The 19,065-nt window shown below is 38.2% G+C and overlaps 1 protein-coding gene across 1 annotated transcript in view; it reads left to right on the plus strand.

Annotated features, from left to right (window-relative positions):
- NWD2 (NACHT and WD repeat domain containing 2) overlaps nucleotides 1-19,065 on the plus strand; it is a gene marked incomplete at both ends in the record, with an annotated part of 55,644 nt that overhangs the window by 11,039 nt on the left and 25,540 nt on the right. The window contains 2 exons of the mRNA XM_084267070.1: nucleotides 10,778-10,866; nucleotides 15,629-15,745. Of these exons, the coding sequence (XP_084123196.1) occupies nucleotides 10,778-10,866; nucleotides 15,629-15,745 (206 nt within the window). The remainder of the gene's footprint in view (nucleotides 1-10,777; nucleotides 10,867-15,628; nucleotides 15,746-19,065) is intronic.

A 19,065-nucleotide genomic window follows, 5' to 3' on the forward strand; every position in this document is an offset into this window, starting at 1 on the left:
CTGAGCAATTCCATTGCTGGTGTATTATTCCAGTGTTAGTACCACAGCCAGCTCCTCATAGTTATTATGTAAATTCAAAATTGCTTCAAATAAAAGGAATGAGATCCCCAGTTGTGGGTTCAGCTGTGTTTAGCCGTATGTAGGCACGGAAGGTAGAAGAGGACTTGCCCATGTCTTTAGCTATTCATTGGTCAATGGGCAAACACCTTTGCAGGCACTGAGAACAAGACTGATAGTGCCTGGCAGTGCTAGAGATGGAAATGAAGTGATGTCCACCCTTTCAGCCTTCGCCTACACTGCTGTTGACAGTATAACATCATAGAAGATCTTTATCCTCCTTTAAAGGTAATTGTATCTCATTGGCTATCATTATTGGGAAGATAAAAGAGTTGGGGAAGATGGTTAAAGTCATTTGAAAGTACTAACTTGGAACTACACTCTGTAGTTCAGTCACTGACCAGTTCTGGATGTTCTTAAAATACTATTTTCTGTATCACACTTGTGAAAGGTATCGTTGGGAAATTGAACAAAGATCTTTCAACATCTGCTTCTTACATTAGAATGTGTATTGTCTTTTTTCAGCTACCAACTCCTCAAGATTGTTAAAGCTGCAAGTTTTCTATTACCTTAATATATATCATCAACTAAAATCATTAGCAAGCAGCAGAAATTAATAAAATCTGGATCAAGAAAACAAAAATCAAGTAATCCAAAAAATATTTAACTCTTATAACCAAATATATTAGGAAAATTATAGAAAACGGCCTTTTCAACTGGATTATATAATCTTCACTAAAAATAATGCTTAGATGAATCATTAGAATTGGAAAGGGTACAGGAGAACAGAGGTAAGATAAATCACTTTTCCTTTACACATCAATCACTGTTTTCCTCTCAGATGTTACATAATCCATCAAAATGAGCTTGTTTTGTGAATTATTTGGTCATGCTCAATGACTTTTAGTGCAGCCTCCACCTGGAAATCACAGTTCTAAAAACTGTTGCACTGCAGTGCCTGTAAGTGGGTGGTAGAAGTTGTCTGTCAGTACGTGAAATAGTCTTTTAAGATACCAGTGGAGGTTCTCTTATTTAGGCAAGGCGTGGTTGAGTTTCTGGCACCCTTCCTTCATGTAATCCCATTGTTCTGCACTTACTGCTCCCTTGCAGCTGCTCTCCCTTGCAGGGATTGTCATTTAGTTTCTTTATTTTTGATAACTGTTTCTCTACAGCAGCCAAGAACTATTCTGACTGTGCAGTGATGTTATTTAATAGTCCTCTCTATCTAATATCAAAGAAAAAAAAAAAGACACTTCTAAAGAAAACTCCTACTTTGTTGATGCAGATTGACTGCACTGATATCAAGCACCACCTCTCACTTCTGTGGGTGTCTCTGCATTACCCACAAGCGTCAGGTTCAAACGTTTTCATCTTTTGGTGTAAAAGTCTTCACATATGTCCTGATTTCAGCTGGGATAGAGTTGTTTGTCTTTCCAGTATAGTGCTGTGTTTGGGATTTAAGATGAGAATAATGCTGATAACGCACTGATGTTTTAGTTGTTGCTAAGCAGTGCTTACACTAAATCAGGGACTTTTCAGCTTCTCATACTGCCCTGACAGCGAGTGGGCTGGGTGTACCCAAGAAGCTGGGATGGAACACAGCCAGGACAGCTGACCCCAAGTGATAAAAGGGACATTCTATACCATATGACATCATGCACAGTATATAAACTAGGAGAAAGGCTGGCTGTGGGGGCACTGCTCGGGGACAGGCTGGGCATCAGTCAGTTGGTGGTACCCAATTTTTTCATTTACACCACTTGTATTTCTTGGGTTGTTTTTTTCTCTTTTTTGTTCTTTCCCTTTTCCTCTAGTATTATTATTATATTTCCATTATTAAGCTGTTCTTATCCCACTTTTACAATTCTCTCTATCCTACTAGTCGTGGGAGTGAGCAAGCGGCTGTGTGTTCAGTTGTTGGCTGAGATTAAACCATGACAACATCTTTCACTTGAAGCCCATATAGTAGGCTACATTTATCAGTCATGCTTTTCCAAATGGCCCCACTGACTTCAGCAGGTTTTTTAGTGACCCAAAGCATAGCCGTGTTCTATCAAACTTAAAGAAAAATACAACCTGGATTAGAACTTTATGAGTAAAGAACTTAAATAGAAAGGTCAAAGAAGAGAAAGGCAGCTTTAACCAGAGCACAAACTGTGCTTGCAGAGCTCTTCCATAGCTTTAGCAGTGCTGCCAGAAGTAAAGTAACATAAGAATGTTCATTGGAATTTCTTCAGAATGAGATGCATTTAACGGGCCTGTGCTGGCCTGTACTGTGAAATTCGTGTGTGCTTTTATGAGCCTTGCTTTTACGTGTTTTCTTCATGGCTTGTCTCTTCTTTAAGCCTTCTCAAAGCCTATAGCATATTACTTCTTTTGCTTCCGATACTTGAATCTGCAGTTGGGTTAGGAGACAAAATGTCTGTGACATCCCATGGCTTTATTGATTACCACTGCTTCATTACCTCAAGTGCTTTAGTAGCATACTCTGATTGTTTTCTCTTTAGTGATGTCAGAATAAAAAGGTAGTGCTATTGCAATATGCATAAATTAATTGTTACAAACATTTACCATCATTGTACAGCTTTTTGTCTGCTTTCTAGGAAAGTTCCTATGTTTTTGAAGTGTGACTTGATGAGTTAGTAGGATTTTTGCACTATCTTTGTTGTGCTATGTATTCTGTTACACAATTCACTCGGAAGTCCTCTTCAGATTTCACAAGAAGTTGTTCTTTCACATTAATTTTGATTATAGCTTCAAATTCTTGTCCTTGCAGGGTTTGCTGTTTTCCAGTGCTTAGTTGTAATAAGCTGTGGTGTTCTGCAGAGATAATTTTCAGACTTAATTTTGGTGTCGCTAAATGTGCTGTGTCTTCAATTTCTCCTGTCACATCATTTAATTGTATGACAATAATTGTTTGTAAATTGTCATGTTTTTCAAGAGCTTTTCCTAGTTTGCTTTATTAAATGAAATAATTAGATTTTGTTGAATTCTTCCACTTGTGCAGTTTGCAGAATGCAAAATTTTCCCCCTGTAGAGATTCAGCCTAGAATCTCTAGAGCTAGAGCTCCCACTGCATTTGCATTTGCATTTGTGGTGTTTGCCATGGATTGTAGTTGAGGGATGCAAGGACACCTTGGCACCCAAGCTGCAATCTAGGGATCATTTGCAGGATTGGGAAAGGATTCCAGGTCAACCTAGCTCTTCTTTAATATCTACAACTAAGGATACTGTGTTCCCAAAGGGTAATGTGAGCTTAGTTATTAGGATACATTATGAGGTAAAATTCTGCTTCAGAACCCTCACTCCTACCATACCCACTGGATTTAATGAGTGAGCTGTGGAGGTTTTTTATTAATTTATTTATCGATAGAAGGGTTTCATCCAACCTCGGTTGGATAAGCCAATCAAAAGGTACCAGGTTTCAATACATCCCACAAATGTAGAACTTCATTTAAGATCCACTGAGATTAACACATCTTTCCATTAATATCACCAACTTTTGGATCAGAATCTAAATTCGTTTCATGAAAGCATATTGTCTGAATAATAAAACTCAGAACTCTCAGAAACCAACATTTGTTTAAATTGGGAACACAATCGTGTGAATAATTAAAAGTCTTTTGGTATTTCAGTATAGGAACTGCTTTTCCCTTCTGTTATGTCAGTTCCATACTGATATTTCCCCAGAATTCTGTATTTTAACAGAAGCATTGATTTTACTAGTTGCCTTATTTTTTTAACGTATATAAGTTGACAGTTGGGTGCTATTGTTAAGCCAATAGGTGGCACTAGGTAATCATACTAACTGTCAAGACGCAGGGTATTTTATAAGACGTCACTGTGAAATGGGGCCAGCTATTAAGCATTATAATTAAAAACTATTAAATACATATTCTGTATGTGCTCTTTTAAATTTGTCATCTTATTGACATGACAGTAGGGAAAATTTCAGAGAAATAGTTTTTTTAAAAAACTGCACCTCATTTCAAATTGGCTATTGTTTAATTTTGGACTAAAAAAAGAAGAGCTAATTGCTGCAACTAGAAGTTTTAGGCTTATAATTATGCCCTACATTTTGAATCCTGCCTCAGATAGCTAGGTCTTTTGTTTTGAAAATGTGTTTGTTTAAATGTTCTAGTGTAGACCACAAATTTGTAGTCACATCCTGTCATTTCTTCACAATTGAGAGATACATTTCAGGATTACTTACAATTTTTATGTTATTATGAGTTATTTCTTCTGATTTTCATGCCAGGCAGCCGTTTGTTTGGGCTCAAATGCTTAGCCCACTGTTGTATTTATTTTTTTAAGAACTTGAGAAGGTTGATGCTACCAATGTTATTGTGCAATATCCTGGTGGCTGGAGCTCTAACATCTGAGCTGAAGGACTCCTTCCTTAGTCCAGCAGAGTCATGCACACTTTCTGCATGTTCCACCGTAAGTCTGGGCACATCACAGTAACCTTGTAATATTTTGCTAGTTAGACTTTATTTGCAGGGTTGCAGTCAGTTGTGAGGTTTAGTTTAATCAATGAATGGCCTTCAGTCTGCCCAGTTCATCATTTGTCTTCTTAGAGAACCAGTAGAGACCTGAAGGTTGACAGTACAGTTTGGGAAGGGAACACTGGAAGAAGTGACACAGATCAATCTCTTCCCATTCCCTAAAAAGATACTTGTGGAGCTTTGGATGCTGATTCTAATGCTCTCTACTCACAGAAACCCCAGGGGAAGGAAATGACAACAGTCTATGGAGTTAATTTTCTAGGAAGACAAGGCTACTAGGTAGCTCAAGTAATTTTCCCCTGTCTTACCAGCTACATGAGTCAAACTCATTGTTTGCAAAGTGCTCTGAGATTCTCAGATGAAAGGCACTATAGAAATGCAAATGACTTATTATTATGGTATTATTTTCAGAGACAAGGTTTCCATAATATTTAGGGACATTTGTTACCTACTGGTATTCAAAGCTTTTAGTATCAGGGGGAATATACAATGCTATTGTGCATTCTTAGTAAAAGAAAAAAGCAGTTTAAAAGGAATAATTCAGCTGAATAGCCTATGTGACAAGAACATAGTAGCATTAAGACTTTTGGCAGCCACTTCCTTACTTGATGGTGTGGCAAAGTAATTTTTAACCTTATTTGCAGCATACCCTTAGATAATTCAGGAATAGAAATTGTCACTGCATTTAGTAGACAATGGTTATAAAATACCCACATTTTTTTAACATTGCAAAGCATTAAAGAAAATCCTAAGGCAAGAATCTGTCCTACCCATCCAGTAAGTCTAAGCATTTAGAATACTTAGAAGAAACAAATATCTGTGTATCTTAATGGATATACATTCAGGACTGGATTAGAAGATGTTCTGTGCTCATCCAGGGCCTCAGACCTCTACAGTCTCACAGAAGATAACACCACTGGATGATAATAACACATCTTAGTGCAAGAGACCAAGCTAGCAGAGGAGGTGTGAAAGAGGTGGGGTCAAAAACCCAGTAAGTTTCTGTCCTAATCCACTGCAAAGCACAGGAACACCAAGCACAGTGGGTGATACAGGAATTGTTTCTTTTGTGCATACAAGGAGCTGCTCTTTCCTGAGTGATGAGCTGGAGATGAAACCTGCAGGCAGCTCTGTGACCCTGTATGACGTTCATTTCTGTGGTGCCTTGAACAGCTGCAAGGGAAGCTTTTTTCTTTTTCTTTTCCTGCCTTGGTCCTTCCAGGTTCAGCCGCCTGCCTCAACCTGTTATGTCAGTCAACAATTTTCCTGCTGGCTCCCACGAGCTGGGTAACACCGTGTTTCTCTGTCAGTCAAACTGTGGGAGCACAAACACCCTCCCCGCCCAGGACTTTCCTCTGCTTGAGGGCCTTAGCTTGCATCATGCTTGGGTAAGGTTACTCACGGGCTACGTTTCTGTGAACAGGCCTGTCAGCTTGAATGCACTGCTCCCTTGAGGCTGTTCCAGTGGGGCTCACTGTCCTGCAATGGCAGCCCTGTGCAACACACGATAGCTGGACATGGCTGAGCAGCCTCCTTACTCAGCTGCATCGAGCCTCAGTTGAATAAAACTCATGGCGTGACAGCAGGCCATGCACATGAAACAGCTGTTCCAGTCACTGTGGCTGAGCTCAGGCCAGTATTGCCACCACCAAGAAGAGAAACTGGGGGGTCTCTGGCCTTAGGACAGAATAACCAGTACGTGAAAACGCTATTTCCATCAGTCTTCCCTGTTAACTCTTTCAGTTGCCTTGTATGCTTTGACATTTTCTTCCACTAGGCTGTTTCCCATAACTTGTTTTATTCTGGACATTAATGTTTGGCAGCTGTTTGAAAATACACAAGGATGTAAAAGGTACCTTCCTTATTAAAAGTAAAATAAGCAACTTCAATAGCAGAACAGCATGTGTTTGAAGGTCAGGCTTTGGCGTGGAAATAGTTCACACTGAGAAGCAGCACCTTGGAGTACTCTAATGAAAACAGGCAGTGGTTTGACTGAGGTACAAGCCTTCAGAAATCACACCTCACACAGTCGTGTTTAAACAGCAGTTGCCTGTTATTTGGCAGAAAGGCCATAAATATTTATGTGGCTTATCCAGTTCAGTCCTCAACATTACACTGGGAATGTATGGAGAGAGGCAGGGCTGCAACAGGGGTTCTTGGTCACCTTGAAGTGTAGGGGTGGGCAGGACAGTGGGGCTATGGACTGGCTTAGGAGGCAACTATTGCAAGAGTTAGCACTTGTAGGGAAGATGCGCGTTCATCGAGTCACTGTCTCACTCAAGACAGGGTTGGGTTTTTGTTTGATGTAAATATTGGAGATGAATTTGGGGGCTTGGGTCTTTGTTAAGTCTTCTCTTAACATTTTTTGCAGATGTAGTTTAATTCCCAGGTTTTATTGCAGGCTATCATTTGGATTTCAGGGCATCAGAACTAACATTAGGTGGTGTATAAAGCTCATCTCACAGCTACTGTCTCAGTTCTGCTGCTAGAAGAATGTCATTTAGTTAATCCGTTCAGCTGCAGCAGCAGCCTGGGAGGTGGAATTTGCCTGTGTGACATTTTTGTTGTAAGGAACTGCCAGCTTCACAGATATGCTGTCACTGTAAATCAGGTTAGAGTTTATTTAATTAAACCAGCCTATCTGCCATCCATACTAATTACTGTAGTTCATCTTAACTATATGAATTCTGTTTCCATGAAATTTCACAACTTGTTAAAAATACAGGAGTTCTGAAAATTCATTAATATAAGCCCCAGACTCAAATGCCAATTAGATTTGGAGGTAGGAATAAACATACAAGATGGATATGCCAAGTGCCTTATCCAGGACACAGTTCTAATTGAAGGAATGTTTAATCTCCTCTTTCATTTATAAGGTATTAGAAATGTAGCACTACTCCTGCCCTGTGTTGTTTCATTTTCTGAACATAACTCAAGTCATGCTGCAGGGAACAGCCCCATGTCCTAGAGCCAGTGGGGTAAGTCCTAGGGACACAAATAGAAAGGAGCAGAATACAGTCCTGAATTGAGTCTACAATGTATTTCCCATTTATCATTAAATCACATTTAGTCTTAATTTCTATCCTTTTTCAATTTTTTTTTCTCCTGAAATTTAACCCAGTAAGATTCTTCAATCTGCTGCCATATAGATCACCTAAGTAACTCCAAACACAGCCTGTGAATTGTTGCTTCCTTAATAACAAAGCTGTAGTCGTGATTTCTTTTTTTTTTTTTAGCTCCATAGCTGAGTAGTAAGTTGGGTTCAAACAGAGTTTATTCTTCTCAGTTATGAAGATGTGATGCTCTGTGTTTTGGTACACCAGCATGCCAAAGTTAACCTGTGTTAAGGCAAAGAATGTAGACTAGTAGAATATAGTCATGTGTCAAAGACTGATCTAAGGGCCTCACTGATTGCTAAGGTAAAAAACAAAGTGAAGTATTTTGAGTGAAGCAAAGTGCACAGGTACCTTTCAATAACAAGGTACAGCAACACCACACAGTACGGTGACTGCAAGCTAGCACTGAGAAAAGTTGCTTTGGAGCCAAAATAATACTGCTGCATTGGCACAGTGCAACCCTCAGGCTAATTAGCCTTGTTAGCTGTGTACTACATTCTGCAAGAAAAGGTTGATGTAGGCAATGAAGTATGAGAGCTAATTAATGACTGTGGATCCTAAGCAGGGAGCAACTCATCTGTCCCTCTATTCCTTACGTACTAACTCAGGCAGTTCTGGGTTGAGAATGAACATTGGGTCTTTGCACCCCATTTCAAAACATGGGATGCATCTGTATTCATCCAGACATGGAGTACATTTCTGAGGTGAATCTCTTGATCATCACCATCCAGTATACTTTGACTTACATCATAGAACTGCCTTGGTATGCCTGAACTGGGTTCCTTTTGGATGAAAACCATTAAGATAACTCCAGGGTCTCATCTAATGAACTCCAAGTGTTTGGGGGGAGGGGGATTGGGTTAAACCAAATCCAGATTGAAATCCCCCGAAAGGCACGTGGCAGGGATCTTGTGTACTAGGCACCAGCTATTTTACTCTACAGTTTTCCTCCCAGTGGCTCTCACAATAGCAAAAACCTCCCCAGGCACTGTATGAAGGACCTGGATGAGTAAGCCAAACCTGGAGGTTCTTCTGAGAAGCAGAATCACTGCTGGTTGCAAGGGGAACTCAGAATGTTATCTGAGCTAACCAGTCTCTTGAAGTACTGCTAACAGTAATTTAGTCAGCCATGAAAATGTCTAGTTGAGTCTTGAAGAGCTCTATGGACTTAGGAGCTTCTCCTAATGTCTAACATGAGATTTCCAAGCTGTAATATTTTGTTACTGCCTTCGTTGTACTGTCTGAAACTGCCGCAAAGAGCTTAGCATCCTCTTATAACTGCCTTAGAAGTAGTTGTAGATTGTGGTTAGGTCCCCCTTACAGACTTTGCTAGACTAAACAATCCCAGATCCCTCTATCCCTGGTTGTAAGCCACATGCTCTTGGCCCCTGACCATCTCAGTAGCTTCTTCAGTTTCCTCCCCATCCTTCTCCAGATTTGGGGTGCTCAGAAGGGGACAGAGCACTCCTGATGAAGCCTCTTCAGTGGTAACTTCTCCAGTGGGAAGTGATGGGTGAGGGAGTGAGGCCACACTCTTCCAAATGTAACCCAGAGCAAGGTCTCTTATTTGCAGAGTTCAGATTGGATATATAAAAGCTGTGTGCTCCAGGGTTAGGATCTTGCATTGAGTGGCATGCCCACTGTTAACTAGAGAGCTTGCAGTGGAGCAAGGACTTGACTAATGCTTCTGGGCCATTATTTTGTCATCAGAACACAGTAGCATGGCATATTTTAAAACATGAAAGCATAAATACATAATACTGTTGCACTTAGGGTGTTCTATGAAAATTACTATACCTTTGAGGCTTTTCCCCATCAGAAGTTTGTGAAGGAAGAACTGTGGCTGTTCCGATACGACTGAATGAAGCTCATGGCTTGAGCTGTGTGGTATATCCTCTTTACCTTGATGCAGATTTCACAAGAAATAGTTCTCTGGAGGTGTTCTGGATTGCTTTCTGTTTATAAAGGCAGATAGTAATTATATAACATTTGTGTAATATTTCAAAGATATATTTCAATATTAAGAAGAATATTAATAATCTGATGTAATTAATTACAGATTTAACACTCTCCTAAGATTCTCAAAATTAAAAATATTATAAATCTATAACCATGATTCTCTGAACATACTTCTAACTTAAATGTATCAGCTGTGTCTCTGATAACCAAAACATTCTTAGATTTGCACCCATATCTCTGGTTTACAGTATGAGGATTGTTAAATCAGTTTTAACCTATTGTTTTGTTCCAGTGCAGTTATACAAATATTGCTTTAACTGCAGTAGATGTTTTCCATCATTTTTCATCATGTGGTGCTCAGATCTTGTGGTTTACAACAGTTGTGGTTTATTTTTGAAAATAACTTAGAAATGACGTAATTCCTCTGTGTTGTAATTCAGTCAACACTGGTCACAATGTAGACCAAGCAAAATTCATCTTACTGGTCTTATTGGGAGAGAGAATAAAGTGTGTTATCTACACATGATTTCATTCATAACTAAATTTACTTCAGTATGTTTCTTGAGTGATATGTTTTATATAAATGTGTTCAGATTAACTTGGACAGACAGAACTTAATAATTTTAGTGTCATCGCCATATTGTACTTTGTTATCAAAACACATGTCATCTTGCCTGGTGAGAATAACAGGGTGTCAGAACTGTACATTTATTATGACAGCAGGAATAATCACCTAAACCAAGAGATACCACTAATAATGCTATTTTCTTCCTTTTAAAATACTGTGAGATTAAAGATGATGAAGACAGTGGTACCGTTTGACATGGTGTCATTAATTCATGTTACTGATTTATTTCTAAGTATAGAGATATATTTCATCTTTGGTATATCTCTTTGTTCCATGGTGTTTCTAATTAGTAAAATTAGTAAAATTCAGCTTCCTGAAAACTAAACAGAAAAAGGTAAAGAAATTCTGACAGCTGAATTAGAATTTTAGTTTGGAGATTAAATCCCAGCACTTGATTTTGCTTAGGGATGTGTATGTTTGAAGTGTTCTTTTTATATCATAAATCTAGATCTCTGAGTAAAAAAAATAATCTCATATAAATATTACTAGTAACATCTTTTCCCCCAACACAGATACGATAGCAGAAAGGAGTGCCCTCAGAGAACATGTGTATCCCAAACTCAGAGAATTCTGCAGGGAAAACTATGGGCTGGAATTTCAGGTAGGTTTCGTTGTGTTGAATCTTGCTTTACTTTTTTTTTGGAAATTAACTCTGTTAATGATATTTTAAAATACTGTAATTGTTGTCATATCACTGGTAAAATAGAACATTGGGGAAAAAAAATTCAGGTGTTAATTGTACTGAATTGATGTACTTTTTTTACAGGCAGCTTTGAGGTGAATTCTAAATAGGGGAAAAACCCAGGACTTTATGCAATGCAACATTGTATTGGTGGTAAAAGAACTATCGCAACAAAATGCAACTTTCACATTAGAAACAATGAAACCACTTCTACTTTAGATATTCACAGTGTTTAAGGAGAAATATGTTAGATCTGACTTAGTGTGTTCTAGAAACCATACTGAAGCTAATGCAGCCTATTTTTAATGTCATTGAAGTACACCATCTGTATATTCACATAGTTGTTACATTATACCTACTCTAGCTGTGGTTTTATTTTCCTCTGTAATGTGGAAAATAATTTAACCAGGTGAATACTGAAGCTGATTAACAAAATGAATAGAATGTGGAGCATTTATATTGAGATTCTATACTATGAAATTTGCTTCCTTTAAGGTCAATTGTAAAATTCCCATTGACTCAGTCAACTCCCATTTTCCTTTCTGTTATAAAAGGCTTAGACCCGTCCACATCTTTGGTAAGAGCCAATTGGTAATAAACACAGTTGCATGTGACTTAAAACACATGAGTTTGGCAACACAGTTAAAGTCACCGGTACTTTTAAGTCAGATGCATCCTAATTCACAGTCCAGCAGAGTCCCATACATGTCATCAGGCCTGGAGCTGTCTCTCTGCTAAAGGAAACAAGTGTTGTAAAAAGGTTGTTCAGTTTTTCAAAAATTCTGGTTCTACATCCTCAAGCCTTCCTCACATAATGGTATGCATCTCCCATCTTAATGACCCCAAAATTCAGCTTTTCAGGGCATAGCTTGCTTGGAAACAGCTAATGCCTTTTAGACCACATCCTTTTCCTCCCAGTGTATTATTCTGGATGTACATGCAGCTGCTTTTTTAATCAAAATAACAAGTTCTTAAATTAGGATATTTGGTTTTAATTCCCTGAGTCAGAGTGGAGTTGCTGAATCTGCACGGTGGTAAATTCCAGAGTGATTCTTTATTATGGTTATAAAAGAATTTCATCTGAAGGTCCTAGCTGATTGGGAAGTCCCAGCTGCTCTGGTACATGCAAGGAATAGCAAAAGATATTTAAACAGTAAAGCATTTCTTGCCTTTTACTACCATGTGAAATTGATGGAAAATATGAACTCTTATTTCTCAGTCATCTTTGAGAAGGCATCTCAGTGACAGGAACGCAGTGTCTACTCCAAGTAAATCATAATCTATTGAATTCTTTGTGAGAGGAAACATATCTGTCTTCAAATAGGTTGTAATGTAGTCTCTAGCAGAGGAATAATTAAGTTTACTCCAGCAAATTATTTTATTATATGGCTTCAACACCAGGAGCATCCTTGTGTGGCGTGAGGTCTGAAAAACAGCCCCACTGACACATTTCTGGAAACAGCTAGAAGGTTACTACATTATTGTGGAAGCAAAGTAGGAAAACTTGTACAGAAAATTACCACGAGAAAGCAGTAAAGTGTTTTGGAGGAGGCTCTGGGGTAGACTTTATCAAAACATTTTTGTAGCCCTTTCCATGCCCAGTAACCTGAGTTTCTTAGGTTTCAAGGTTTCAAGGCTACAGTTTTTAGTGCAGCGGTGTCAGGAAAGTATTACATACTTTTCAGATAGAGGGCTACATTTCTGTTTCCCTGTACAGAGATGAACAAGTGACTTTTCATTCTGATAGATAATCTACTGAGTACCACAAAGCTGACAATGTAGAGTGTCCTGAAGACACCCTCTTCCTCATAAATCATGACCCAAATGAAATGCATTTGAGTACATTAATTGCTCCAGCTTCTGCTGAGTCATCTGGCTGCACTGATAAGTGTTTCAGTTGTTGCAAAGCATGAGATCTGTCAGGCGTCCTCAAGTTGGTGAGAGCTGTTAGGGAACATATCCACCATGGGTGTGGAAGCAGAACTGAATATATTCACTCTATGAATTTGTTTGCTTGGTGGATCTTCCTTTTCCACTGAATCAAAAAATACCTCTGAGAAACAGGTATTGGTGAAGACAGATAGGAAGGAAGCTGAGAAAAAGACTTCCAGAGTGCACAGTGTTTTGTACCTGAACTACATTTTTAGGGGAGGAAAGAGAGGGTAAAGAAAGTGATTGTAATAGAAATTTTTTTGCTGCTAATTAACCAGTTGTAGTTAATTAGCAGCATACTCTATTTGCATACTCAGGACAATGAACTGTTTCAAGTAATTTTCACCATATGATATACCCTAGAAGGAAAGTGGAGTTTTGCATGAATGAATTTTTTTAGTGGTTTTTTAAGCAGTTGGAAGCGATAAAGATAAAAATTATTTCATTTACTTAGAAAGATCTGTGAAACTAAGATTGGTAGGACAAAAGCTAAAATAAGCAAAAGGAAACACTGAATTATGAATGAAAACTGTCTGTTGGATGACTAGTGAGGAACTGAATGAGACCAGAGTCAGTCCACCGTGAGTAGCTCTCGCGCAGAGCACTGCTTGTCATCTCACCTTGGCGGTCTAACTGAAAGCTGGAGTGGGTGGTTTGTCACGCAGCTTTTCCAAGCAAACACGTACTTCAGCGTCAGACACAGTTGTCTTTTTGTTTCCATTTCTTTAATTTTGTAAATCCTATTTATTTTAGCTAGCATAAAGAAGAGCTGATAAGCTTCTCGTTTTTAAATTCTGGTGCCGTTAGAGGTTTGATGGTGAAAATATTTCTTCTTCCAGAACAAAATTATAACTTGCTAAAATACTATGTGCCAAAATTGTGTTACCCTATAAAAATAATCTATGTTGTTATAACACACAGAAGGCAGCCGCTGAGCCCTTACAACATTTCCTACTGCAGAGACTTTCCTCTTCCCATTTACAGAGTTAGTATGATTTCTGAACAGTTAATTAAAACAGAAATTGCTTTTATGTTTCAGATGAACTGGAGCAGCACAATAAATTCATTCACCCAGTAATTCCAATATTTTTGACTGTATGCTGGGATGCTCTAATTTTATGACTAGAATACTTAAGCTCTATCATACATCATTTAAGTAATCAGACAGCTGAATAAAATGTGAAGTTCAATAACAAAGTCATATAGATAAACAGCAGGAGAGAGAGAGAAGGGAACACTTTTTTCCCAATCAGACTAAAAGAGGACAAAGAAGATATCAGTGCAAATGAGGGAGATAGGAAGGCTGTTTGAGATGCACTTTTGTAAAGCAGAAGCTGCTTGTTCCAGCAAAATTTTGGAACAGTTTCTCTAAAAAATAAATATACTAAGTGTGTTTTCTTGGCAGTGCAAGCTATAATGCATTTTATACATTGGGCTATTTACTTACCATCAGTCAGATGGTATGTTACTTCTTGTGTTTGGCAACAGTGTGCCTCCCCCAGCAAACACTGACACATGTCCCAAACTTTTCTGGCAGAAATAACCAACGAGAATGTTGGTAGTAAAATTAAACATGGGCATAAATGCTTCTAGGATTAGGTCTTAAACCTGGGTATTAATTGTTATGAGAAATTTCACAAGGTGATTAACCAGCTGTAAATCAGTGAATTTTACTTTTGCATTGACCCATTATTAGTTCTTATATTAGGTCTTCAAGATGATTTTAAGATCTGTTTAGATGACAGGTAGAGTGGTGGTTCTGTCTCTTATGGAAAGAGCAGAGTGCTTCCACAGTACAATCTACAGTGAACAATACTGTAATATATTTGTGTCTTAATATAATTTTGATTTTTATTTTAAACCATCCATTTGGACTTTCTTTGTTCAAGGTACACACGTGATGTTAACATCAATAGTAGCTTAAATGAGAGAGTAGTAGCATGTACCATATATTTTTTTCCAAAAGAAATGCATGGGTATGATCACTATTCTTTTGAATTCAATTTTCCACAGTAAGAAGTCAGCCTTTTGGTTAAAATATGTGGTGAAATCACACTTCATCGCTTAATTTCTCCAGATAAGTTTAACATCCATATTCCAGTTTCTTCCAGGAGTTTGTTTGCAACTAATTACCATCACAAAACTGAGTCTGTAGCTACAAATGAAAGGCTGAGCAGCAAGCTGTCTGCCACTGCATATCTATACAATCTCTGCTTCCAAAGTAACAAAGACCAGCTAACAAAGGCAGTACAGTATTACAGAACTGCACATATTCTTTCTTTTGAGCTATGTGCACAGGATGAGTTGATATCCTGTGGATACAAGTGACACAGGGTGTCAAGCCGTGGTCTTGACTGTGATTCACAGCAAAACTCCCATTAATTTCCATGGAGCCAGGATTTTATCGACGCTTTTGTCCTTATTCTTACCTATCCATTATGTGCAATCCAGTAGCAAATAAAGGCTACATCAAATCAAGATCTTGTCATGCTAATCTCTGCACAAAAATAGGAATATAAAATGAGAGACTGTCCCAGGAGGGACGATCTGGGAGAGAATATAAGATGTTTGAATTGCCATTTACCTAAGGAAACCCTGCCAGTCTCTGTCAGGACTGGATAGAATCCTCATTGCTGCTTACTGCACTGCAGAGTAATGCTTAGCAGTATTCAAAATGTTGACAAAGCTGATTTTTAATTTGATAGATAGGCCATATGATAAAGTAATGATGTTGTCTACTATTTTCCAGGTCATAGATTTATACTGGGGAGTTGAAGCAGATGAATGGGACAGTCCTGAGCTGCAAAAGACTCGTATGAAGCTGTTGGAAGATTGCTTGAAAAGTTCTGCAGGTCCATGTTTTGTTGTGGGTATAAAAATAATGTTTTACTTTACAACAAATTATATATTGTTAGCTTTCCTAACATGTATGATTCAGTAACAAACTGTTCTTATTTCTAAAATATTTTACATTCCTCACTGTACATTTGCTATACTGCATCCAAATGTTTCATTACCCAGCACTGCAGATTAACAGTGGTTATTCAGTACTAGTGGAGAGGAAAGAAAGATCTTTGGTGATCAGTGCCTATAGCAAGATGGATTTAGGAACCACAAGGTGTCATTTTACTACTATCACAACAGAAGCATGGACTGTTTAAGGAGGCCACCATTACTTTATTCTCACACATGCATTGTTGGCTGGCCTAGAAGGCCTGACTACCAAAAGACCAGCAGCAGCCAAGCACTGTCCTCTGTGATTGTGTTCTGCTGGTTAGGATGCCAGATATGAGAGTATGAAAAGACTGGAGGTTGGTGACAACCTGAGAAGGCTCCAAGCCTTTGTGTTCTTCCTGCTCTCTGCCTTCTCTTTACTGTTGCCTGAACAAGCATTGATGTCAGGCTTCTTCAAGAGTCCTGAAAAAAAAGATACATCTTGACTGCCTTTTCCTGTTGGTCCCGAAGGAGAGGCTGAGAGACTTTTACAGGAGTGGTTTATAAAGCTTTACATATTCCTTTCAATGTCAGAGAAGTCTTTTTTCTGTAGATGAACCTGTTGCTTTACACCAAACTCAACAGTCTCCAGCTACCCCACGCAGCTTTTAAAGCTGAAGTGGTGTGAGGTTATGAAGTCACACCGAACACTGCGTAGGGTTCTAAAGGCTGCAAGGCACTGCGAGTAGGCTCTATATATCAAGTCCTGCCAGGTATCCTCTTCCCCTTCCAGTGAATCACATACAATAGATTTTTTTTTCTGCCAATGATTTTATATTAAATATGCTATTCAGAGGAGTGCAATTTTTCGTGCTTCTCTGAATAGAAACATTTGTACCATGTTTTAAAATTAACATAGTTAACTTGAAAAATACTTAAAGACCAGTTTAGTGCATGGTGTGCTGACTGTTAGTTTTCAGTGCAGAGATAAAAAATACATGACTTTTTGATAAATACATTTTCCCAGCTGTTTAGAGAGTAGCAAATCATCTTTATCTGTGAAGAGTAAGGTTGTTCTTTAACTTTCTGGGTACATCTAGGTAGAGAGTCTCTCTAATGAGATCAGCTATTCACTGGTATATTCTCCATACTTAACAGGATCTATTAAAGCCTCAAAACAAAAGACAAGATGTTTTTGGAAGAACATGAGTTTATTTTCTAGGTGAAAAGCACTATATGCAATGGAGACTTCAGTGAAAGGGCAAGGATTTGTTATGATTAAGGATATGTCTCTAAAAGATAAATATTTCTGTTATTCCAAAACATATTTAATTATTTATCAGCTGTCTTGAGGCTCCATCTTTGTGAGAAATAAATGCAGGATATATGACAATTATTTTTCTATGCAGAGCTGTAGGACTGCAGAGATATTCAGATATATCTCAAGTGAAATTCACCTCTATAAAACTCTTCATTTGTGTATAAGAAGACAACCAACATTATTTTAAGACAAACTGACTGCAGAGGAAAAAAAATAGATATCCTGCCTACAGTGGATAAATTCATTTCCAGTTTCATTCTATTGCTGTAGAAGTACCGGAGCATACAAGGCAAAAGACAGACTCATTCAATATCTATCCATCACTCTGTATGTTTTCAAGGAATATATATATGCCTACTTAACTAATGTTGTTAATTCTTACACTAGTTGTCAGAATAAATTTTCCTAAACTACAAGCATTTTGCTTGCATAGTCACTTGCTTACAGCAACTGGAAGGGGAGTGTAAATGCTTGTCACTCAGACATCAAAGGACTCCTGACACTCTCCTCTTACAGCTTTAATTCCAATTTATTAACCTGTGCTTTGATGTTACACTTCAGTGGAAAATAGTTTTAAGACTATACCTTTCTATTCCAAAATTTCTATGTTTTTTTCCAAATTATAATGTATTTGCCAAGAGAATATTAGAAAACATAGATTTTCCTCTATACCTAAATGTAGTTAAGTGAATTCCTTATTCTCAGACTTCTCATAATGAGCCAGAGAAAAGTTCTGAAAAAAACTGCAAGTCCTTGATTATTTTTCTAAGTGAAGAATTTTAGAGGTTTAGTGAACTGAAACCACAGAATCCCATGGGGATGGAAAGGATAGAAACCACTGCCTGCTGTGAAAGCTGGAGGTCACTTCTCTCCATGCCAAAGATTGGCCAGAAAGCAAGCTGTAGCATGTGTTGCTCTGTACTTTTATCGCACCTTTAGAACCATCTCGCTGGTTCTGTTTCATTCACCTTCTTGCCTCCTTGCTTTGTCATGTAGCTGTAGCTTCAGAGCCCTGGGGAACAAAGGCCACCCTAAGTGTTTGACTGTAAAGAGCCTTCTGCTTGGAGCACTGAGAATGGGCTGGGTTTGATGCTGTCAGGACACTGTTTTTCACAAGGACACACTGGCCCAGATCTCTAGAGAGTTTGGGTAGCTTCCATCCTACGTAACTAAATTTAGTTTTCTGAATTTATTTTTCTACTTTTTATCTTCCCTTTCATGAAGAAACTGAGTTGGAGCAGAAGGACATGGCATTTTTCCTGTAGCAACACCCAGTGTCCTTAGACATGGATGTTCTAAAATCTATGAGGAAACATCATCCTGTAGCACTGCTGCACATTTCAGCAGCTTAGAATTTTGGAGCTGTTAAGATCTTCGTTCCTGATATTGTTACTAATGAAAGGTATCAAGCCAAATCAGAAATTCTAAATACAGCAAAACAGTTAGCAGTGAGGTTGCAATGAGCCAACCATTTCAATATTTATTACTGGTTTCCCAGGTATGGGCCAGAGTAGTAACTCTTCCAGTGACTTGACTGGCATACCCATAGAATTCTCGTTACATACATTTGGGTTTTACTTTGTTGTGCCTTAGTGGAATGGGGGTTATTTAATTTACAACACAAATTGAAGACAATTCTACTCCAAGTGTAATTAGTTTTAATTTATAGCAACATAATTAAAACCTGACTTTGGCTCTGCAGACTTTGGGCAACTTCCCATTTCTTGAGAAAGTTCTATAAAATGTGCCACTTGCATTCAGCTGGGCATTTTTTTCTTACTTTTCAATTACCACTTTTTTAATTCAGACACAGATCTGCGATTAAATCAGACTATTCAGAAATAACTAGCAGATGTGGATTGATTTTAGAAAGTGTTTATTTATGGCACTTTGTGCCTGCATTGTGATATCACATAGAGAGAAACAAAATT

Source organism: Gallinula chloropus (genome assembly GCF_964237585.1).
Source record: "Gallinula chloropus genome assembly, chromosome: 7".
Taxonomy (NCBI): domain Eukaryota; kingdom Metazoa; phylum Chordata; class Aves; order Gruiformes; family Rallidae; genus Gallinula; species Gallinula chloropus.